Source organism: Myodes glareolus, chromosome 4, assembly GCF_982192425.1.
Source record: "Myodes glareolus chromosome 4, mMyoGla1.1, whole genome shotgun sequence".
Lineage (NCBI taxonomy): Eukaryota > Metazoa > Chordata > Mammalia > Rodentia > Cricetidae > Myodes > Myodes glareolus.
In genome coordinates, this window is record NC_142029.1 from 45,991,378 (window position 1) to 46,015,757 (window position 24,380).

At 41.9% G+C, this 24,380-nt stretch overlaps 1 protein-coding gene across 8 annotated transcripts in view; it reads right to left on the minus strand.

Annotated features, from left to right (window-relative positions):
- The window catches only part of Snap91 (synaptosome associated protein 91), a 115,437-nt gene that overhangs the window by 13,240 nt on the left and 77,817 nt on the right, over positions 1–24,380 (minus strand). For 5 of the 8 annotated variants that reach the window (XM_085689485.2, XM_085689484.2, XM_085689486.2 and 2 more), the window contains exons 12-22: positions 22,917–23,026; positions 20,828–20,943; positions 15,173–15,187; positions 14,874–15,035; positions 9,431–9,538; positions 8,542–8,814; positions 8,238–8,315; positions 7,983–8,054; positions 7,507–7,590; positions 6,122–6,205; positions 1,423–1,557 (exon numbers count right to left, since the gene is read on the minus strand). In XM_085689485.2, the coding sequence (XP_085545611.2) occupies positions 1,423–1,557; positions 6,122–6,205; positions 7,507–7,590; positions 7,983–8,054; positions 8,238–8,315; positions 8,542–8,814; positions 9,431–9,538; positions 14,874–15,035; positions 15,173–15,187; positions 20,828–20,943; positions 22,917–23,026 (1,237 nt within the window). The remainder of the gene's footprint in view (positions 1–1,422; positions 1,558–6,121; positions 6,206–7,506; positions 7,591–7,982; positions 8,055–8,237; positions 8,316–8,541; positions 8,815–9,430; positions 9,539–14,873; positions 15,036–15,172; positions 15,188–20,827; positions 20,944–22,916; positions 23,027–24,380) is intronic. The other 3 variants (XM_085689487.2, XM_085689488.2, XM_048435793.3) reach the window with 2 other exon arrangements.

Below are 24,380 nucleotides of genomic sequence, written 5' to 3' on the forward strand. Positions count from 1 at the left end.
AAAGACAGGGAGGAAGGCTATGCGCTATAACCTACTAGAGAGAGCCCAGTGCCAGGCTGAAACTCAGCCACACCCCTTAAGCTCTGAGCATCAGGAGAGGACACTTCCATTTGCTCACCTGTAAATAGGGTTAGTACTAACATAGGCCTTTGTTGGAAGGGTCAATGAGAAAACATTTTCCCACACGTCTATTACAATGGTGCCTCTGTACAGGCACTCAATAAGTGGTAGCCATCTTATTGGCTAACATCTTTTCTTGTTAGTCTAACAAGAAAACCACTAATCCCTTTTTATTCTAAATGGTAGTGATGTGTTGTGAACTACAAATAATTTTACCCTAGCTAACCTAAGATGCTCAGTCTTGAAGCAATTTGTAACTGAAAAAATATATAATTCCCTAGTGTCCAATTTAATTAGCATAAAATAAATGGTGTTCTGTCAGCATCTAGGAATATGTATCAGAAAGCCACTTGGTCACATTTTAGAGGCAGTTAATTTTGATTTTCCCCTTCCTTTCGTCACAATGTTTGGGTTATACTTTATGGGCTTATTTAAAATAAGCAGGATTTTAAGGATGGATGTCAAGAACCACCACTGGTGTTCCTGATCCCCAGATCCCCAGATGACAAGTACCACATGTTCAGTTTCGAGAATACAGAAAGACTATCCAAAATACAGGCTTGGAATATCCACAAACTATTGCTAATACCTTATCTACATAAAAATGTTGGACTTGTTACATTCTTATGAGAAACTATGTACATCTACCATAAACACCACTACACAGTCATTCTAAGGTGGGAAAGACAGCATTCAAGTCAGCACTGGCAATAGAAGCATCCAGATTGTCAGGCAGGGGATAATATAGTTAGGGTGTTTCTGAAACACATTTAATTGCCAAAAACTCACCAATTGAAAATTTGTAGTAAGGACCCAGCATGAGAAGAGGAGGATGGAAGAGAATACAAACAAAATGACAGCAGTGATGAAAGGTTAGAAGCAAAGGTACTAGTCGTGTCTCAACTTCATAAAACGAGGGCCATGCAAGCTTCAGAGGGTGTGAGCAACAGCAGGAGCAGGGTGTGTGTCGGGGTGTCCACACACTCAGACACTGTTCAGAGAGTCACTACAGAGTATCTGTCCTCCCTCTACCACTGCTAAATCATGTGCGTGTGAGCTCGTGCAAAATAGATGGTGGGTGTGGTAAGATTTCTGCTAGAATCCAAAAACAGAAAAAGAAAGGACAGGAGGTTATTTTAGGGCTACCAAACGTGTCCTGGAAAATTTAACTAGCTACAGACCGAGAGCCACCAACCAGGCTAACAATATCCAGCTGCATGTTCCCTACACCACACTAACCTGGGGAGGGCAATGCTCTATTATCAGAAATAAGGAAGAGCGTCTGAACAACCAGTGACTCACCTGATGGATCAAAGGAGCTGCTGCTTGAAGTTGAAGGCGTTGTTCCAAAAGCTGCCTCGAAATTGGGTTGCAGCAGGTTATTCTGAGCTGGAGTCACTGGGGTTGTAGAAGGGGCCATGAAAGAACCCCCAAATCCTGATAAAAAAAAAAAAAGGTGCCAGAAAAATGTCAGCTGAAGATAGGGGAAAGACCATAAAAAAACAGAGTCAGAAAAAGCTACGGGAGTTGAAGAAGAACGATGGCATGATTAGCAACTAGTGAAACCAGGAGGCTTGTTTGGCCAAGAGCTTCTCCAAGCATGTTGACCTAGTATGTGCGAATGACAGATCCAATGTAACCAGAAACGAGGTAGCTCTTGAAACAGGCACTCAAGTAGGAAATACACACACTAGTGAACCTCATTAGAACCTGTGCTATCAGCATCTGCTATGATGAAACACACAGAGCAAAGAAGGGTCAGACTTCAGGTAAGTTATCATCACACTGAAACTTTACAGTGACAGTAACAGGCAATTACATGTTTAGCCGCACACAGCAGCCAGGGATGAAATGCAAATAAGAAAATGGGCATCAACTCCTCAGTTTCCACATTTTAGCTCCATGGTACCATAGAGTGCAGGCAGGTTCTCAGCACTGCCTTCAGGTGAGCCACTGCAGTGTGCATGCACTCTAGTCTTCTCTGTGCCGCTCCGCCAGGCAGTCCCTCTGAGCACACAACCTTGACAGTTACTTCTCGGAAGGCTTTCCCTGGCGGCCCATTCCTTTATATTCCTCTGGCTCTGACTCTGATTGCTCCTCATCCCTGCAAACCAGACTGTTGCCAATCTCACAGCTTCTAATGCCACAGGCCCCCAGAAAGGAGTTCCATGACGTGCTGCTACCCACTGCTGCTGGCTGCACTCCACAGTACACATCACTGTTTTCAGCACGTGGAGCAGAGCTCCACGCCACTCCCGTCATGTCTTCATGCCTGTGTTCCCCAAGCAAGTTCAGAGACAGCTTGCTAGGTTCAGGAGCTGTGTGCCTTTTCCTCCTGTCTTTTCTATTAATATTTAGCACAGTTCCTGAAATAGTAAGTTAATGGTTACTGAGTGAATGGTAAGGACTTATAAAAATTAATCAGATCTCAAATTAAATATTTATTCTTTGAATTCTGGAAGCAGATCATGTCTCTCAAGCAACAGAAATGGAAGCCTAAGATGACTGTTGCTTTTGTGTAAAAATATGCAACCTGCAAGGAGGTGACAATTGTTTGGTAAGATATTCAGTAATTTTCTATTATAAAAGGCTTTATTTTTAGCAGAAGTCTGTCTGTTTTTCTTTTCTTTTCTTTTTCTAGCACAATCTCACTATATCTCCCGGATAAGCCTGGAACACAATACATAGACTGCACTGATCAACTCACAGAGATTTCCCTGCTTCTGCCTCCTGAGTGCTAGGATTAAAGGCAAGTACCACCATGCCTAGAAGTCTTTCTTACAACCAAATTTGTTGTGTATGCTTCTTTTCAAATTTAGTCCCATCATCTCTTCTTCACAAATAGATTGCAAAAATATGCATACATTAACACTGCAATTTATAAAACCTATCTTTTCTAAAGTAAACTTTTGTCATCTTTTTAGCAGTGGGCAATAATATTCAAGTCATGTTATCTGTATAAATCAAAAGTGATGTAAATTTAAAGCTTTTGTGTTTCAGACAGTCCTTAACTATGTAGTCCTGGGTGCCCTCTACATAGACAAGGCTGGCCTCAAACTAGTTGGGAACCTTGCTTGTGTCTCTGTCTTCTAAATGCTGAAATCACTGACATCCTCTACCATACCCATTTATTTATTTTAAAAGTTCTTTATTTATATAGGTGGTGGGCCTGGCTACTATGTCTCTATAATACAAAATAAAGTGCTAGTTCTTCAAATAACCATAATGCCATGTCCCAACTATTTGTTCTATTTTATACACATTAAACAAAGATATTTGGGTAATATAATGTCAGGCACCACTGTGAGCTGAATTGCAGATATGATGTTGACTTGTGGAGAGGACTGGAAACAATCACAAGATACAATTATGCTGACATTCCATAATGATTTTAAAACTAAGAATGTGATTTCCTGACGTTGTCAGAGTTAAGCAATCATAAATGCTTTTTTTGGTAAGTGAAACAAGGAGAAACTGGCTTTTCAAATTAAACTTTAGAAAAACTAAAAATGTAATTTAAAATTTCTTTTATCAGAGTATTAGGTGAAAGTGCTGTCCATGCTAAGAAAATCAGATCTCCCATGACCAAAGCAACATACAGAAAATGTTTTGATGCAAAGTAGACTGTAATACCCAAAACAATCTTGCTTGCATTAAACATTAATTTATTTAAGTAGGAAGCCCAGAGAAACATAAATGTTTATGCAATATTTTTTTCCTATCAAAGAGTCAGAAGAAAAGGCAGTGGAAGGGACAGGAGAGCAGAGTCAACAACACGTTTAAAAATGCACAGACATTGGAATGTTTGTCACTAATCTCTTTCCTAGCTCACTTTAGTAAGCTTTTAGAATGGACAGGCCTATTGAATAACTTAAGGTTCTCTCTCTCTCTCTCTCTCTCTCTCTCTCTCTCTCTCTCTCTCCCCCTCCCCTCTCTCTCTCTCTCTCTCTGTGTGTGTGTGTGTAACATGACCCAAAGTGAGTCTTTTGGGAAAAAAAAATCCCTCTGCAGCTGCGGTCCTTGCCTCCCTGGGGTGCTTGAGATCTTGTGGCAATCCCCTAGGATCAAACTACCTGGTTCTGTCACCAGCCTCTGACTTGGTATGCCGTGCGAATGTTTGCTTTTTCCCTAGATCCTTGACCTCTGTTCCAGGTTGTAGTCTTTAGGCCCTAGTGTTCTAAACTCCTTTGGAAACAGTATCTCAGGCTTTGGCCCTGGAGGGCTCAGCAAGGACTAAGGATAGTGTAGTCTTGTGGCTGGCCTCCTGTTTAGTGGGTCTGAACAGCCCCAGTGACAAATCTCGTCTATGGCAGACCAGCAGACATCCAAGAACAACTTCTTCAGATAGCCAGGACAGTTGATTTTAACCAAAACTTTAGAGGCAAAGATTTATAATCAATTATCTCATTTAAAAAGCAGCAGTATCATTTCCACCAAGGAGCTCTGAAACTGCTATTTCAGTGGCCTGTTAAAACCTTACTGCTGGATCTTGAGAAGTCTGAATTGAATGGATTCGTTTAATAAGATGTAGAAAGTGTCTGGCCAAGTTTGAAGCTGCTGTGAAATGCATCCAGGCTGAGAGGAAAGCCAGGCAGGCTGGCAGGCCTTGTCTCAAGTCAGCAGCGGTGGGGGATGTGAAGGGCACAGTCTTACGTTACATTTTAGCTTCCAGACAGCTAAGAGATTTCAAAGTGGGGGCCTGGTTCTTCAAAGCAGTCACTGTGACGAGATCTGGCAAATGGGAGCATCATACTGGTCAAGGAGCCAAAGGGGCTATGAAAGAAATGAAAGAGCCCCCCCTGCTGGAGAGCCAGAAGCCACCAGACAGAATTGCTAAGGGAAGGAAGGTGAGCAGTGGGGCTGCCTCTACTTCCTCCAGTTCCTGGAGGAGAGATGTGACCCCAAGGGAAATTTGCTACAGCATCGAAGGTTGGGGAGGATCCACTGACTCTATCCTTACTCATCACAAGCCTGAGAATGCAAGCATGCTTCCTGGCCTGATCCAACTGGTGTTGAGATCCTGTGCAATTGCTTCTAGGTTGTGAGCTATGGCTACCCTTAGTCAAAACTGGTTACTCTTTAAGGGCCACATGACTGCCAGGGTATTTAAACTGAGGGATTCTAGACTGGGGACTCCCTTGTTCTCAGGTGACTCACACTCATTAACTCTTCGCTACCCTGAGAACCTAAATGCATCGCTTGAGGTGACTCGGGGTACACTGAAAGCTGCCCTTGGGTGTCAAGAGGCCTCTGCTAGACTAGTTCTATGCTCCCCTCATGCAAAATTAGAAGCGAGGTTAGCATGCTGTGAATTTCTCTGCTAAGCTGGGTCAAAGCTTAAAGATGGGGCCTTCCACCTGGCCACTTTCTAAGTCTGATGCTCATTAAATACACTTTGTCTTGACCCCAAGGAAGACTCAAGCTTGGTGTGAAGTGTGTTTGAGTCCTTGAGCTACTCTTTTCATCAGTCTGGACGTTCTATCTTAGCAAACTGTGCCCATCTACTTCCTAGAAAGCTCGGACCACGCAGTGTTTTCAGACAGGAAAATGAGCAGCTTGTCAAAAAGTTTGTGATGTCTGTCACAACATTTCCACAGGAGAGATCTCTAATGGTTTCTCCTGTGGTGATTCACATATTACAAAACCAAATGTCAACTATTACAGCATCGTTTACCACAGATTCCTTCTAAAAAGTATGAGCAGCCATTATATGACAGAATTGCTACACAAAGCACATTACCGTTTTGTCAAATAAAAACAAACAGGCTAACTGAAAATAAAAATTGAGAGAATCAACAGGGGTGGTTTATATACATACAACTGTGGGTTTAAGACTGATTTAATAAATTCTAAGAAATAATAAACCCTCTATTATATATAATGCCATATCCTTCAATTTCATGCCTTGAAAGAAAAATTTAAAAATATACCTTGCAAATTATGTAGCATCTATTAATTATAAAACTATATCCAAGCTTAACTTTTTAATTGAATCAGTTACCAGCTAGTAGATCTGCCGATGCTGATGAACTAGAGACAGTCTGTGGTGCTGGTTGGGTTTCGGAAGCACTACTTCCAAATGCATCTATCCATTATCCATCATGCAGCAAGAAAGTAAGAGGGTCAAACAGTAAGTAACTAGGCAATTCAAGTGTAACATACGCAGAGACATGTACAGACACAATATTCTGTATGGTGAGTCTGCCTTCTCGGTCTACACAAAATGACTGGGTGAACCAAACCATGTTCTAAACAGTTTGTTTTATATCTTCAGATAGGGTCTTAATATGCAGTTCCTGTTTGTTTTGGGACCTTCCCCAATGGCAAAAATTGCATGTGTGTGCCACCAGGGTCTGCTTTAATGAGATTAGCCTCTCAATAGAGTTCTAGAATATTTAAAAATTAGTGCCTTGCTCTAAGATTAAGAGATATACTTTTCAAATGAATGTTTCAAAGCGATTTTAACCATTTATTAAAAACAGGATTGAGATTTTAAACTTTTTAAACAAAGGTAAAACGCAATTTTCTCATTTCCCACTTAAGCTTCTAAACATTTATGATGCCCAGTTCAGCAGTAGCTGCAGCAGATCTCCTTGTATCTATGTGTCTGAGCACCTTCAGGGGTATCTTCTTTGTACCCTCATATATCCAGCATGATATATACCACGATGCTCCAGCAACAATAGATAATCTGTGTGGCTACAATTTGCAAAGATGATTCTTTAGCCCAAAGACACCCACTTTTATGGGTACCTGTGATTCACTTCAGACCTGTCTCCTTCCTGCAAGTTTATGGCTAAGAAAGAACTTTAGATTTTTCATGCACATAAATACAATCAATATAGTCCATGTATATTTCTGCTTTCAAATACAATGCAAAAGAAGGAAAGTTACATTTAAACCTGAAAAACATCTCTGAGTTCTCTGGAAATATTTAAAGACACTAAATTCAATGCAAATAAACTCCATGGTGTTGAGTATGTTGACATATGACTGGTTCATTTTCAATTCTGAATTACCCACGTCATGTCCATACTGCTTTTAAGAATGTTTATGTAATCAACATATCAGGATCTTTGAGAAAACAGTAGAGAGGAACTCTAATTAAGTGATTAAAAATCAGGATGAACAAAAAGGCTGAACACAGGAAGACTTCACATGAAAAACGTTCTGGTTTTGTTAGGCCACACAATGAAAGCTGTGACAAACCAATGAAGATGAAAGGGATGATGGCAAAGAAACGGAAAAGCTCTGGACAACTTAAAGTTTACACACAAGAGATAAAAGCAATTTCAGAGCCAGAAGAAGCAAAAGAAATAGAATGAAAAAGAGAATCTACTCAGAACAGAAATCACTCCAGATGGCGGAAGGAGGAGAGATACGCACCCCCAAAAAGGTCTAGCACACCCGATGACTCCACCTTTGCTGGAGAGGCAGTGGTTGCAGGAGACGGTACTGCAAATGTGTCCACTGCAGTGAAGAACACGGGAACATGCAAGTCACCCTCCGCACAAAGAAACCCAGAACCCCGACAGTGGCCTCAGGATTTCACAGTTACAGGAAGAGGGCGGGAAAATCTTAACGGTTTAGGAAAGCAAATGAAAACTGACTCTTCAGTTTTGAAGTTTCAGTGGGAAACAGATTTTTTTCTCTGTCAACCTTATATTTGAAATTATCAACAACCCTCACCAGTTGACAATGGTCTGCAGAATGGGAATCTTCTCTTAAGTAAATTCTTAGTTTTAAAACACATAAGACAAACCTATATGGCACTGGATCATCATTCACCACATGAGCCCCCACCCCCACCCCACGCCCCTCCTGAGAGAGCTCTGAAAGCCTGACCTTGGCAAAGCACTCACCGGATAAGAGGTCAGCAGTGAGAGTACTCTCGGGCACTGGAGAGGCCCCTCGTGGTGGAGAGGAGAAAGCATCTTCCAAAAGTGAAAGAAACCAAAACCAAGTAGAAGTAAGTAGCAGAAAGCTGAAACCAAAGTTACACATCTAACAAGTGCATTATCACAGCAACTACAAAGGGCTTGACCAAGGACACATCTACAGAAACAGAGGACACATCTACAGAAACAGAGTTGAAGAAATGGTTGCTTTGGCTTTACCTGTACCAAACAGATCTATGCTAGGAGCTGCATCTGGCTTAGGCGCTGCAGCAACTTCAGGAGCAGAATCAAACAAATCTAAGACCAAGAACACACAGGCCTTCACTCAGTCTGAAAAGTCAAGCCTATAACAGCATCAGTCACTAGTTTTCTGAACGAGCATTTAGAGGAATGTTGGGTTAAGTAGCAAATGGTTTCTACAGAACCATTTAACTATAGTTTTCATGCATAAGAGTCACGAGTGCATTATAGGACCAGACTCAAGCCACCAGATGGGAGAAATTCAGTAACAACAACAAATTACCACCAAAGATATCTAGAGCAGGAGGAGCAGCGGCGGTGGTGGCGGCGGTGGTGGCAGCGGAGGTGGTGGCAGTGGTGGTAGCTGCAGTGGCGGCGGTGGTGGCAGCAGTGGTTGCCACAGCGGTGGGAGCAGGAGAAGGAGCAGTTGCGGGAACTGGAGGGGCTGTGCTAGCTGTAGGGGTAACTACAGGAGCGCTGGTCTCAGGTGGCTTCATTGCAAAGAGGTCCAGCTCAGGCGCAGCCTCTGCACTACCTTCAGATGGGGCAAAAGGGTCTTTTGGAGAGGAAAGTGGAGACACACACAGCATCAGTCAGGAAAAAGCAAGAGGTACAGTCGTAACTACAGGTAAAAGGACACTTCACACACATTTACACACTAGCTAGGCCTCGGCTACATAGGGTCAACATCTTATTAGCAGAAGTCAGCAATTAGGATGCTTTTAAAGAAAAAAGAAAATACAGTTGGTACCACAAATTGAATCTGAAATATTTTGTAGGGTGCTGTGAGATTAGCCTATAGTTTTGGTTCAGGGAATCATGATCTTTTGTGTCCTCACCTAAACTAGTCAATTTGGTAGTTCTGAAGGTTCATTAAAACATGCCAATATATTTGAACTCAATATCATAAAAGAATGCATCAGACGGGGAAAACATTAAGAGAGCATACTTGCACTGAGAAAAATTGTCAATCTTGAGGAATTGCCAATTTTGATAAGTATGCACTTCATCGTCTTAATGTTTTAAGTGTTGGCATTATTTGTTCAGTTGTGATGAATGACAGTTTACACTAATAAGAAAATAAAATCGGCAAAAAACATATGGCCATATCTAACTATGCAGGTTTCACATTAGAACAGAAAAACAACAGACTGGCTCATGTGTAAACCCACCATTTCCTGAGCATGCATCAAGAGCTGCAGCAACTGGGGTTGGGGTAGCTGGTGCGGCGGCCCCTTCGGATGCTGCAGGGGCCTCCCCAGGAGAAGCTGCAAAGGCATCTTGGGTGCAGTTTTTAAAGTAACAGAAATTAAAGGGATAAAAAGAGAAGAAAATATCGTAAAAGAACTGAGTTAGGTTGTGAAGAAAGCTCCCTTATACAATACGAATGTTTCCATGCACTGTTGGTAATCACAGAACATTATTCTTTGCGTGTCTCCCTGTTAGCTAACACCTGAATGGAGGCATGTGGATACCACTGAAGGTCATCAGGATCCAACAAGATTCTCATTGTATAAGGGTTCTAGAAAGCATGTTTTATGTTTCATTAGAAATTAATTGATGCAAAAATCAAAACACAAAATAACTTTACTATGTAATTTAAGACATTAAACTTTCATGTCCAGATAATACCTCTTTGATGAATTTTTTATACCTCTGACTTCTAGAAAATTCCAATGTCTTTTCTTTATACAAATAATATTAAATAGTTAATGGCTATGTAAACTAATATTCCAAAGTTAAAACTAATTTAGTGCAGAGAAAAAAAACATACTATTAACATGAAAGGTTTAGCAGGGATTCACCAAAGTTTTCACTAACCCTGGAAAGAATTGTCAGATACAAGAGGAACTCTTCTGAAAGAAACAATCAGCTAACCAAAATAGGGCATGATGCTTAATGTCTTTATTTCTACTCACATTTATTGTTTTCAAATATTATTATATTTTCTAGTTATTTGGAAAGTGATTAATTTCCAACAGATTAAAAATATAATTTCATGTTTTAAGACTACTAATGCATTATTTACAGAAGGAACTCCACTAACATACAGAGAGGCCCAACTCATGTTTCCTTTTTCTTGTTTTTAATGCTAGGGGTGGGACCCAGCGCCTTGCATACTACATTCCCAGCCCTAAATACACACCGATAGGGAGATGCAAATCATTCCCAGTGTCCGCCCACAAGCGAACCATATTACCTATTACATTACAGAGTTAATGCAGAAAGTCTCCAGTTGCAAGAACAAAGATGAAGCCTTCAGAGGATGGGATCAACCCACTCATACCTTTCACTTCTCATCCCAAACCTGATTTCCTATAGTACCTACTGATGTGTCTTAGCAAACTGACCCTTGCTCCTTAAGAGAAACTGAACAACTATGGGAAACGTCACACAGTATGGCTGTTTTCTCAGAGATTCATTCAGTGTGGAAAGCTTGAAGAAGTCCTGTGGTCAAGGTCCTTGCCTCTCAATTGAATGCAGCAAGTAACAAATATGCCTAGATATAAAAATTTTAAGCAACATCTTGAGTCCTTATGCTTTGTGGAACAAAAAAAAAAATGACATTACAAGAGACTCATTTGCATTTCAAGTTCCTTTAGCAAAGCAAGGTGACACAGCCAGGTGGTGGTGGCACACGCCTTTAATCCCAGCACTCGGGAGGCTGAGGCAGGTGGATCTCTGTGAGCTCAAGGCCAGCCTGGTCTACAAGAGCTAGTTCCAGGTCAGCTAGAGCTGTTACACAAAGAAACCCTGCCTCGATAAACAACAACAACAAAAACACAAAACAACAACAACAACAACAACAAAAAACACCAACAGAGCACACGTCCATTTGAACTGACCACTTCTCTCAGCTATCCTGAGGGAAAGTCTGCTGCTCTGCTAGGGGTAGGAACCATGTGAACAAACTGGAGATTCAGTGCAGACCCACTTTCCAGACACTAGTGGGAAGCATGAAAACCCTAAGGGAGGCAGGGAGACAGGAGGGGGGAAATGCTCCCAATATCATGCCCCCGTTCAGGGATCTTTCTTTTCATACCTAAACATCCACAGCTCGGGCCAATGGCGCCGAGAATCCCAGAAACCACAAGAACAAATGACTAAATTTAACTTCTGTAACGATTTCACATGGTTTTTCACATGGTTTATTATCTCTCTTCTCTAAGAAGAGAACCAACGCTCAGAGATTTTAAGTGTTTTACCCACAAAAAAATGATGTGAAGTAATATGTAACTTGATCTAGCCATTCCGTAACATATACATACCTCAGAGTCTCTTGCTGCACACGAGAATCTATGGAACTTACATTTTTTCAGCTGAAAAAATAACTTGGGTAATTTGATCAAGGCCATGCAGCCAGCAAGTGGTCGGGTCAGAATTTGGTCCATTTCTGCTGGCTGGAGCTTTGTGTGTTTGGCTGCTACACTGAACAGTCACAAACCACACCCCCTGCTCTATACTGCTCATGGCTTTAGGACAAATGCATTAGTAACAGGCTCCAGGCTGGGCTCTTCCATCGCCACCTCTGCACAAGCACAGCCCACACTAACAGCTACCTTCTCGGAGAGGCTCCTCCCCCATCAGCCACACATCTCTTCAACACTGCTCTTCTTAGTGAAGACTAAACATCAGCAACCTAACTTTTGACTCCCACCAAAACTTCTCTTACAGAGAGGAGGCCCTGCTGCCACCCATGTTAGAAGCTTCTCTCAAATTCTCACCAAAACCTTTCCCAAAGACATGAATGTAGGAAAGGGATTTTTTTTTTCAGTCTCTCCTCTGCTTCTATCATGTGGGTGCTAGGAATGAGGCTCAGGTCATCAGGTTTGGCAGAAGCACCTTCACCACGGGCCATCTCACCAGCCTCCAACTAGGATATTTTAAAAGAGCAATGCTGTCATTTATCAGTTATCTGTGGCTTATATAAAAACTTAAAGCACAATGTATCTCATAATTCTGTTCTGTAAGACAACAGAAAGCAGGTTCTATTTCTTAAAAATTTGCCTTAAAAATAAAAGATTTAGTAAATTTAATATCAAAGACAATATAAAACTTAAATGAACTACTAACATAGAATAATAAAACATTATAGAGTTGTAAATTTGAATATTTCTTCCAAGCTCCCATTTCAAATGTACTAAAAGGCATAGATTCTTAATGCTTATGATGTTTAATGTTTTAAACTTTAATGTTTAAAATTTATATTTATGAAATTTCATAGTCATATTTTCCTTAAATTAAAACTCACTATACTTATTTCTATATTATTAAATCTATATTGCTAGAGACACTACATAGAAACTCATAAGAGTATGGGTTTTGTTTTGTTTTGTTTTATTTTTGTTTTTCGAGACAGGGTTTCTCTGTAGCTTTGGAACCTGTCCCTGAACTAGCTCTTGTAGACCAGGCTGGCCTCAAACTCACAGAGATCCGCCTGCTTCTGCCTCCCGAGTGCTGGGATTAAAGGCGTGCGCCACCAATGTCCAACATAAGAGTATGTTTTATATTCTCTGAGATAGAGGGCTTCCTATGTAGCGCAGGCTGGCCCAGAAATTACTGCACAGCTCTGGTTGGCCTCAAGTTTGCTATTCTCTTCCAACAGCCTCCCCAGTGTGACCACCACATCTGACATGAGGATACATTTTAAAGTTATTCAAACAAAATGTGGCTGGTACCCATCTAATAGATCACAAATATTTTAAGCTGGCCAATGAAATGCCCGCAGAGATTAAGTTTAGGATTTACCTAAGTCAAAGCTCTAAATGATTTGTTATAGACCAGGAAAGAACATGAAACAGATTAGGGGGAATTACTGAAGACGATAAACCCTGGTGTACTCAGAGACCCAGCTGTGGCAGACAGAGCTTTTCCAGATGTCTGCGGCCAGGAGACGGTTCACAGAGCGAAGCGGAGAAACAAACTAAGTGAGGAAACCTGCAGAAGGGCCCATCCTCCCTCCTGTCCTGCCAGCTGACAGCAGGGACATGATGAAGACACAGGGCAGCTGGTTCTGGGTATTTTGTGTTATGCGACTCTGTGCTACCTAATCTTAAGACTTGTATTTAAAGGCAAAAATAATGCCACCATGAGAGTATTTACAAATATACAGAGTTTTCTGCTTGACAGACACCAATCACAAATAGCATAATGGCTCAAACAGTATTTCCAAGAAACGTCTTGGGCTTTATTATTCTGAAAAGCTGCAAAAAAAAAAAAAAAAAAAAAAAAAAAAAAAGAGAGGTAACCAAGCTCCTTTCATGTAGACTAAAAAAAAAAATTTCTAAATAGCAACGGGTATAGAAACGCTGCGGCACAAAAGTGCTGTCCAGCCCGATCATGTTTTCCATTGACCTTGCATGAGAGACCACTCAGACTCAGTGCCAGAAGGGATGCGGGAGAGAGCAAGGGTGAAGGAGTTAATCTTAAAAATTTAAGCTAAAATAACAAAAAAAAATTAATTTTAAAAGATTAGGGCAGCACTGGCAGAGAGGGCTGTCTGAGTGGCTCCTGCTGGTGAAGCGCTCAGGGTCTGTGCATGAAGACTCAGCAAGGCGACAGACAGCTTGGGTGAGACCGACAGCAGTGCTGTGTCTAGCCGCTACCACCTGTCCTGGACGGCTTCAGCGTCGAGGGCACCGCACAGCACAGTGGTGTGTGTCTGTGCAAGTGCTCATGCCCAAGGGAAGGCACTGCTTCTGCCATCGCCCGCCAAACCTCTCCTGGCGTCGGCATCACGTGCTTTCTTGTATTTCTTTATGATATTTTCAAAAGGCCCTGGGAAATATGCTATATGGTAATGAAGAAACACAAAACTATAGCAAACCTACCACCCCTTGGATGTGTATATGTGGCACACATACTTCTCTGAGTTTGCATAGTGGTTTTTCTCAGATTCAAGTACGCAGATGAACTGGCTTCTGGGGCTCATCTTGTCTGGGCATATTGTGGGGGAGTTTTACTGGGTCAGAATTGGCATCTACACGAAAAGTATATTTCTAATCAATCCTTTCTGAGACTGACCTGTCCTTGGTTTTAATCAGCATGCCAAGTGCCACTTCAGATGGCCTTCAAAGTTCTAAAATCAAGAGGCCCCTGCATCTTATTTGGACACAACAATCAAAAGTAGGTATACCAGCCAACTCTTTTGAAAAGCCATCCAAGTTTTAATTCCTCACAGATAATTGGGTTTTTTTTTTGGGGGGGGGGCTAAATGTTAAGAAATTATTTAGGTTAGGATTACTTTTTCATGGTCTTTGTATGTTCCCCAGGCTGGTTCTAATCTGGCCCCAATGCCACACCTAAATGTGTCAGAAGCCTGGGATCACTCACTGAGGCCCTGCTGGGAGGGCATGTGTGGGCCAGAGCCTGGCAGCAGCTCAGATCCTGATGTAAGATCCATGTGTTCAAAGGGCCGTAGCTTCTGCTCTAAAGGTGCCAAAACTACAGGGAGAGAAGCTGATGACTTTAGCACAGTCAAATGTATACGAAGCAACACTGGGAAAGTACTTACACCCTGCCATGTTGTTAGCATAGTGCAAGGCAATTCAAATGCCTTAAATCTCAGGTATGTCAGCCATCTTGAAAGGAGTCGAAGGAGTGTGACTGACTAACCTCCAAAGAGATCCACTTCGGTAGTGACAGCTGTCACAGTTGTGGTGGCTGAGGCAGAAGCTGAAGCTGTTTCAGTGGCTGCAGTAGGAGGGGAAGGTTCTGGTGCAAACGGGTCTGAAATCGGTGCTTCAGAGGGAGCAGAGGAAAGTGCAGCCAAGGAATCTGTATTTCACCAGAGACAGAGCAGAGGGGAGAGGAGGAAAAGACAGATAGACCAGATAGACCAGACTCCTAAAGGCCACAGGGAGACATTGCAGGTGGCGCTCCCAGGAGGAGCTAGGAAACATGGCTTTACTCACCCTCTCCCAAAAGGTCTATCGATGTCCACGTAGTGGCAGCATAGGAAAAAACAAGAGTTCCAGCTGAAACATCTGACCGTGTCAGTGTGCAAGCAGGGCGAGGCTCAGGCTCACCTGAGCTTCCTGCGCCTCCCCAGGCCAGTTTTCATTAGAGCACAAACACATTACCAATTCTCAAACAGAAAGGGACCCTAGGCAATCCCCAGACCAGCCTACCCAGGCTACAGATGGAAAAGCAGAGGGCGAGGAAGGTCAAGAGACTTAAATAACATTGAAAAACCCAATCTATATTCCAAAAGATAAAGTTTCACCTTCATTATCCCCTGCACATCCCTGTCACCTGCTGTGACCGATGCTAATCTATAATTAGCAGAATTCTGTTGCCTCTTCTTTTTTATTTCCCGTCTACCTTGACTCTCCACCTTTGAGACTGGGTTCCCTATATCTCAGGCTGCTTTCTTATACAGCTCAGAACCAACCGTCTAGGGGTGGCATTGACCACAGTGGTCCTCCCACACCAATCATTAATCCAGAAAGTGCCCCACAGACATGCCCACAGAAACGATACCAAGTTTGCGCCAAGATGACAGAATGAACCATCGCTGCAACTCTTCCTTAGCAACAGTGTCAGCCATTAGATAGCCTTGAAACCACTATTTGTAAAGGATCCAAACCATAGACACAAACTAAAGTAGGAGACTTCAATACATTTATAAGAGATACAAAATCAAAGGCCTTTTTTGCACTACAAAATGGCTAGAAAGTGTTCACTGTAAGAAATAGAAGTTAAATATTGTAAGAAAGAAACAGACATCCTTTGGTGAGCTACAACTGGCTATGAAGACTAAATGTGCTAATTCGCTTAGAAGGCCTATCCATCCCTGGAATACATCAAATGTTCCATAAGGAAAGCTAGGAGTATGAACTTCAAAGCACCTGTAAACCTTCTCGCATCTGGTGTGTGTATTCAGCACAGCCTACAGATGCAAACCCCAGATTTTCTTAACGTGGTAGGCAGTGAACCACAAACCACTTGATTACAGCAAAAAATCCACGTGGAAAATATTAGTTCTATTATATCATAATATTATTTTTCAAATGCATGCTCGTTATTAATTTCAATATTAATAAAACCCTACCTGTAATCTTATATTTCTCAAAAAGCAGAAACTTTAAGTACTTATGAGAGGAAACTGTTTTTCTAGTTAGATACACAGATTCACAGTCCCTCATTTATTTTTGCCTCTGAGATTTATTATGACTAAAGGCGAATACTCTATTATGCAGGCAAAGGGGGATTTCAAAACATCTCTGTGTTTTTTTCTGTCAATGGGCTTATTATCAGCCTAATTAAAAACTAAATATATGTATAATTTTAAACTAGATTTATTAAAATATTAATTTGCTGAAATTTTGTTGTCTTATACTAATACAAAAGATATTATCATTAAAATGTGTCTCTGGAAATGGAAATGTGTTGATAGCTATCACCCTACAAAGAATTCATGGACCTCTGACGTGGTCTTCATCTTTGACTACTGAAATCCTTTCTAAAGGTCAGATAGGCATGCTCAAATAAGCTTCAGAGTTCACCTTTTATTGTCTAGTTATATAAAATTAAAATCCTACAATATTCAAAAACATCTGTGGCTTAATGTTACAAAATAAGACTGGGAAATTGATTTTATACTTTACACATGACTAAGTACGAGGCAAACTTATCAACGACACATCGTCCTCAACTCCAGCAGACATCCTTTCCTACTTCATTTTGTAAGCCTCTTAAGTTTCTTTATTTTTATTAGAACTTGAGAATTACTTATCAATGAATCTCCCCCTCAGCTTTTCTGTTGCTAATGAACGCTGCAGTTCTGGCGGTCTGAGACTAACACTGCCTAAGTAGGCAGGCAAGCCGACTCCAAGGCCTTCCCAGTCTACTAAGTAAGCTCTTGGCATTGATAATGAGACGCGCTCCCTCTAGTGGGGAAAGTTAGAAAAAGAAATCACTTCAAGGGCAATGGTGAAGGTCACCAAATGGTTCTAGCATTAAAAGGTGTGAACACAATATTGAGACCCTGTAGAAACCAGAAAGCTAGAAAAAAGGTCATTGTGAGTACAGTGTGATGTAGGAAATAGGGGGAGGAGGGAGTCCTGGGGATTAGAGAGCTCTGAGTAGGGAGAGGGTGGTGGGAAGGGGAGGTGAGAGGCCTAGGTGGAGGGTTAACCTGAAAAATAAGGGGTATGAGAAGCCATATGGAAACCTATTACCTTGTAACCGAATTTTAAAAATATAATTTACTTTCTAAAAAAGAGTTTGAAGAGAAATGAGCTACACGGCTGGAAAAAGCTGGTACTGGGTGGGACGTCTCCTGACAGGCTGTTGTTAGTCAAGGAGACCACAGAGGCCCTCCATGCCACACAGCCTCTGGCAATTCCTTTTGATTTTCTACCAGGATTAGTCAATAACACCCCACTGCTGAAGATACAATATACCTTGGTTGCATGATATAAAGAAATCAGGCTGGAACTGAGTTGTAAGATTCCTCCCTGCTGGCTAGATTCCATAGTCCTGGAAGGTTCTAGATTAGCAGCTGGAGGAGAAAAGCCATCAAGAGACTTACCCAGGCAATGTGCCAGGCAGGATGCACCTAAATGTGCGTTAGTGGCCCTATTGTTATGAGGGTAACCAGCTGCCCTCTGATAGGGCTTAAGGCTCACTCCCCAGAAGGGAATCTATGCCTGGTACTGCAGAGCTCATAAAAAACGCAAACCAGAGCAGAACATGGGCCTTGGGGGAAATGGAACACCACTGTTTAGTTGAATTGCTACAGAATCAAATTGCCTTATAAATATTTATGTTTATACCATAGACAACCGCTACTCTCAGCCTTAATGGGAGAATCCTTTCTTTCAGGTGAATGGGGGGTCAGTGCGCTGACTCGTGGCTATATAGGTACTGAGAATAAGTACCAGATGAGTACTTAACTCTGAATGAGGTATTCACTGTGTCCCCTTTAAGGTGTAGGGGACACTGTGGGAAAGAGGGTGAGAAGACAGCAGGGTTTGAAATGCTGTCATCAGGCAAACTAAGCCACTGCACAGCAGCCGCGAAAGCCAGCATCGGGTCTGTATAGTAGTGGGTCCCTCAACAGGGCACACTGGAGGAAGGGCTCAAGGGGCCTGACTCCTCAATGCTAAACTGTTTGCTACTGATAGATAAGGGAGAGGGGGACTCATTGCCTTCAGTCTCTGGTGACCCCAGCAGGTTCTAATGCGTAGTTCCAATCTAATACTCATACGGATGGTGCCAATTTAACTGAATGAGTCACAAAGCAAAACCAAAGCCATGAACCTGGGAAAAGGATTGGTTGGGATGGGGAAGTCACTGACGGGGCAACTTGACACAAGGGTTATCATAGAAAAGGGAATCTTAGGAAATGCCTTCATCGGATTGGCTTATAGGCAAGCACATAATCATTTCATGTGTGGGAGGGCCCACTGTAGGTGGTGGCACCCCTGGGCAAGCAGTCTTGGGTGGTATAAGAAAGCAGGCTGATCAAGCCAGCAAGCAGTGTTCTTCCACAGCTTCCTGCTTCCAGGTTCCTGCTTTGACTTGCCTTTATACTGGACTGTAAGGTAAGGCGTAAGCTGAAGTAAACGTGCCTCCCCAGGTTGTTTTTGGTCCCAGTGTTTTATCACAGCAATAAAAAGGGAACTAAGAAAGATGGGAAGGAGGTAAGAGTGGGGTGGGGGTGGGGTAATCAGAATATATGATGTATATGAAACTGTCAAAGAACAGAATTAAATAATGAGAGTATGAACACATACTGACTTCAATGTATGGCAGAATTAAAAATAACACATCCATGAAATATTCAAAAGTCTTATATAACCCAACAAATTTATAACTAAAACCATTTTTTTTGTTTTATTAAGTATGAATTTCGTGGCTGAGAAAAATCTGACTTGAGGGTATGGATCTGAAAAGTTATCAAACAGGAAAACAGTACGCTGTATGAGTGAAATCATCAGCAAAAGAACGCACTTAAAAGCTAAAGCTCAGAACAAGTGAGTGTTTTCAGAGAGAAAGTCCTCATGCAGGCTCCTCGGCCACAGCTGCCTTCCTCAACTGAAAGGCAGTGGCAAAGTTAGATGAAGTTTAAGGAGCAAATTTCAACATTTAAAAGCTACAGCCTTAACTGCTGACTATTCGGTACAGGAGAACGCTTAAAACGTTCGCATTTATTGCTGTCGACTTGAGTTCTGAGCTGCTTATTGTTCTTTCATTTTGTTACCAAACCGTGGGTAATAAGATGAAGATAATTACGAAGACCCGAGGATGGGCAGACTCAGGGAGAAGGGGCAACAAGTGCCAGGGGAGGAGCTGGGAGACCCCTCCTCCTGGATGTTTGATTTCTGCCATCTGACCCACATACCGCGCTGCTCAGAAAGAATCCTCCCCTGGACTTCTCCACAGTGCAATCAATATGGTCAGGACGTCTGGCCACCAACTTTGCAACAACTTAGCTAACGTGCCACACAGCCTCCACCTTCCTAGAGAGAAAGCTCCCCGCTAGAATGTGCCTGGTGTGATACTGAAGCGCCGTTAATAGGCCCACCCCAGCAACAACTTAATTATCTAGGGCAATGAAACTTCATTTGACTTTGTTACTTACTGCTAATTAAGGACACTGATTCTGAAATTTTATATGCTCAAGTTATTCCCAGTATGGTACACATTCCCTCCATCTGCTGCCTGAATATCCAGATGCAGAACTCTCCGCTCCTTCTCTAGAACCATGTCTGCCTGTACTCCACCATACTGACCACCAGGATGATGATGGGCTAAACCTCTGCAACTGTAAGCCGGCACCAGTGAAATGGTTTCCTTTCTCTCTAAGAGTTGCCATGGTGTCTCTTCACAGCAACAGAAACCCTGGCTAAGACATTCTACAAATCCCTAGCGATATCCAGTCCCTCAAATACTCCAAACTAGCTTTATCATCTGTCAGTTTTTCTCTTTCTGAGTTACTAAGTTCTCGCTGTGTTCCTTTCACAGTTGCGTCATATCTTAAACTCTTTGAAAATTTTATTGCTAGTTTGCTATTGTAGAGCATAGCACTTATAATTATTTTAATTTTATCTTATCTTAAATGATTTTAATCAAATGTTTATGAAAAGCTGTTTTTTTCTGAGACTGGTGAACCCACTGGAATTGAAATGCCTAGCTGGGTTTCCTCTCGGCCAACCAGTGTAGGCTAGACCTTTTCTGATACAGACAGAAGTATAGTAGATTTTAACTCAATGGAGCCAGATACATTGGGAATAACAACACCAACCCAAGCTTCTAATACACTTCTAATATATCCATTTCTAGAAAACAATAACTTAAGAACAAAATTTTAGAAACACAAAAATACTATTGTTTCAATTTTAGATAGTATGTGGCTATTTGAACTTTTAAACTGCACGGTGGAGAATTTCTGTGTCTTTTAAGGTGTAATCCGATCGATCAGCTGAAGCCATTCTGAGCATTTCCAACCCTATTTCTAATACAATTGTTGATAATCAGAATGCACATGTAACAATAACAGCCCAGATTAAAACCACCACAGAAAATGCCCCAAGATCCCCAGGCCTGTACGGCTCACTCACCTCCCCACGCAGTGGCTCCCCCAGCAGCTGCTGGTGGTACCGGAGCTGCTGCGCCCCCAGCGGCTCCAGAGAAGTCTGGCTGAAGGTCAAGGAGGTCGCTCGATGGCTTAGCAGCACTGGAAGGGAAGCAGGACTTCACAATCAGACACTGAAATACTATAATGCAAAGTGCCTTCCAACAAAGACCTATGCAGACGATATCAAAGACTTGTGTGGGTTGCACAGAGGCTTGGAAAATCCTCTGTAAAAGGAATAAATGGGCAACACAAAGATTTTTGTAAAAGGACTTTGAGGGACAGGTGGTCTCTGTCACTCCTCAGCTCTGCCATTATAGCAAAAGTAAGACACAATACAGAAGAAAAGCCAATCACTAGGCTCCATCTCAATAAAATTTTATTTGTAAAAATAGTAAGCTTGGTAAAATACTACAGGGTATTGGAACTCAAAGCTTTGAGATTATCTTTTTTCTATTTTTTTAAATGTAGAAAAAAATTGTCTTAAAAATTCATAAACTACATGCTATTAAAATAACAGTTTATTTTTTCCTAAATTAGACAATAGTACAAGTTTGCCTTTCAGTGGGCTCACATTACTTTGAGTAAGCTTTTCAAAATTTATCCAGTGGTGAAAATTCCAAATAGAATTCTAAGTTTTGTTGACTAAAACATGGGCTCAAACTCCCTAGTGTCCTGGAATCTTATTCAAAATACGAACTTCCAGGCTTATGCTGTTGTTACTTCATCAGAACCATTATTTTAACATGACTCTTCTATGATTCCCAGCTACACTAGATCTGACACGTATGGCTACAGGCTAGAAGCCCTCAGAGTCTCAAGCTCCCCATCTGGCTTCATCTTTATTTACCCTTTACATGGTAGATGCCTGATCGATATTCAACTGAAGAGAGGAATTCACCACATTTACACCCCTGAAGGCATTGATTAATCCCCAAGTTTGCTTCAGTAACAGACTTAAACACAATCAGACTAAATTACAAAAAATGGGAAATGTGTTTATTAGTAAAAGTTTAATCAGGAGGCATGTGTGGAGTCCAGGGTTTGTCCCCAGCAACACACAAATAAGATTATAGCACTTGGCTTTGCCAAGCACGAAAGAGGCAGAAGTAAGCAAGTGTAGCACGCAGTAAACACAGAAGCAGTAAGTAGATTCGTTGCTGCTTAAAAGTGAGGTCTCTCAAAAAAATTGAAGTCTCAGGCTGGAGAGATGGCTCAGAGGTTAAGAGCACTGACTGTTCTTCCAGAGGTCCTGAGTTCAATTCCCAGCAACCACATGGTGGCTCACAGCCATCTACAATAAGATCTGGTGCCCTCTTTTGGCATGCAAGCATACATGGAAGGAATATTGTATACATAATAAATAAATAAATCTTTAAAAAAAATTGAAGTCTCTAACTAGCGTGCATTCATAAGAGAATCACACACACTCTAAAGTGAGGCTAGAATCCTCTCAAAGCAAAAGATAACCAAAATTGTTATCTGTGGAAGCTCTTATGTGTTGGTGACTTATTTCAGGCAGTTTTAGCTGACTTCCTTCCATGGTCAAGCAATCAGTCTGTACCTGTGAGGTTTACTCACCTGACAGGGTTTCATCACAAAGCCCAGTGTGGCCCCTAACTGGTTATGTAGTCCAGACTGGCTTTGAACTCATGATCTAACTGCCTCGGTGTTCTGAGTACTAGGACTACACGCTTGCACAGCCACGCTGTTAATGGTTCTGACGCACCCTGAAACACCTTTTAAGGTTCCCACAGGAAGAGCTGATTTTTTATTAGGTATTCTGCATAGCGTCCAACCTCTGAAGGACCTGCACTATATGAGCCCTTCAGGAGTTTCCCTCAGTTTATGAGTGACAGCATTGGTCTTCCCAAGGATTGAAGGGATACAGGCTTAAAGGCACCCTAAGAGCCCCCAAAGAACTTAACTTTACCCTGCAAAAGCAACCCCCCAGTCACACAGTATCAGGACTGGATTTCACCTGGCGAAACCATGTGGCATCAATACAGTACACAAAAATACAACAAAAACCAAATCAAAATATTGTGATATTGTCTGCATACTCATGAACTGACCTGACCGGGACAGCTGCAGATGCTGTTGCAAATAAGTCAACCGGTGGGGAGGTGTCGATGGTTTTAGCTGGTGTAGAGTTAGGAGATGTAACAGTTGTGACTGGAGAAGACTGCAAGTGGAGAGCACAGCACAGGTCAACAGAGGTGCACCGGAATCCACAGCACAGGTCAACAGAGGTGCACCGGAATCCACAGCACAGGTCAACAGAGGTGCACCGGAATCCATAGCACAGGTCAACAGAGGTGCACCGGAATCCCACCGAGCAACGGGGCTTGGCCCGTAAACCCACACCATTCCCAGCATAATCACTATGGGCCAAATACACCTCGAGTTAGAACAGCTACATGTAACTACACAAAATTTTGATAAAACAGTGGGCCTAACTTCTAGTTGTGTATTTAAAATGAAGATAAATGTATTTGCTGAACATAAACTTATTAGGGAACAAGCTGTCAAAGATGGCCAATGGTGACAGCTGCTATAAAGCCAGTATTTCTGTCTCTCAATCTAAGTATACTTTATGTGAAATCTCAGATAACTTCAACATCTGGACATTTAACATAAACACTTCATAGCTGGCTGGGAATAATTCACATTTAAGTCACTGACAATGTGAGGATATCGCCTGTACCTCATATACTGTGAAATAAAATCTGAACCTTTGGGCTGAGAAGATGGCTCAGCTGGAAACAGATTTGCTGAACAAACACAGGGACCTGAGTTCTGTCCCCCAGCACCTATACAAAAAGCCAGGTGCTGTATGTAGTATGTGTGTGTAACCCCGCAGAGGTCAGAGGCCAGAGACAGGAGGAGCTCCGGATCCCACGGACCAGCCAGTGTAGACAGATTTGTGAGCTCTGGGCTCAGTGAGAGAGTTTCTCTCAAAAGATAAAGTGGACCTAGAATGAAGGAGCTACCTGATGTGAACTCCTAGCTTCCAAACACACACGCATGCAAGTGAACAGGTCACACATATAGAGTGCGTGCGTGTGTGTGCGCACGCACACACACACACACAATATTCTTCTGTTGGTTTATTTTCAGGACAGGGTTTTTCTTTGTAGCCCCTGCTGTCCTGGAATTCACTCTGTAGACCAGGATGGCCTCAAACTCACAGAGATCCGCCTGCCTCTGCAACCCAAGTGCTAGGAATAAAGGCATGTGCCACCACTGCCTGGCAACACACAAACAAAGTTGTCTCCTATAAGTTTTATAGAGATGTTAATATTTTATGTATTAGAAAATTAAAAATGTTGTGATCATTATACTAATTATATTTTATCTAGTATCTATAACTTTCCACAAATAAAATGCACGAATATCAGGATCAAACAGAGGCTCTGTCACCTTATTTCTAATACATCAGAGCTAAAGGAATCTTTATAAATTTTTAAAAAATTTTTACTTTATGTGCCTTGGTGTTTTGCCTGCATGTATGTCTGTGTGAGGGTGTCGGATCCCCT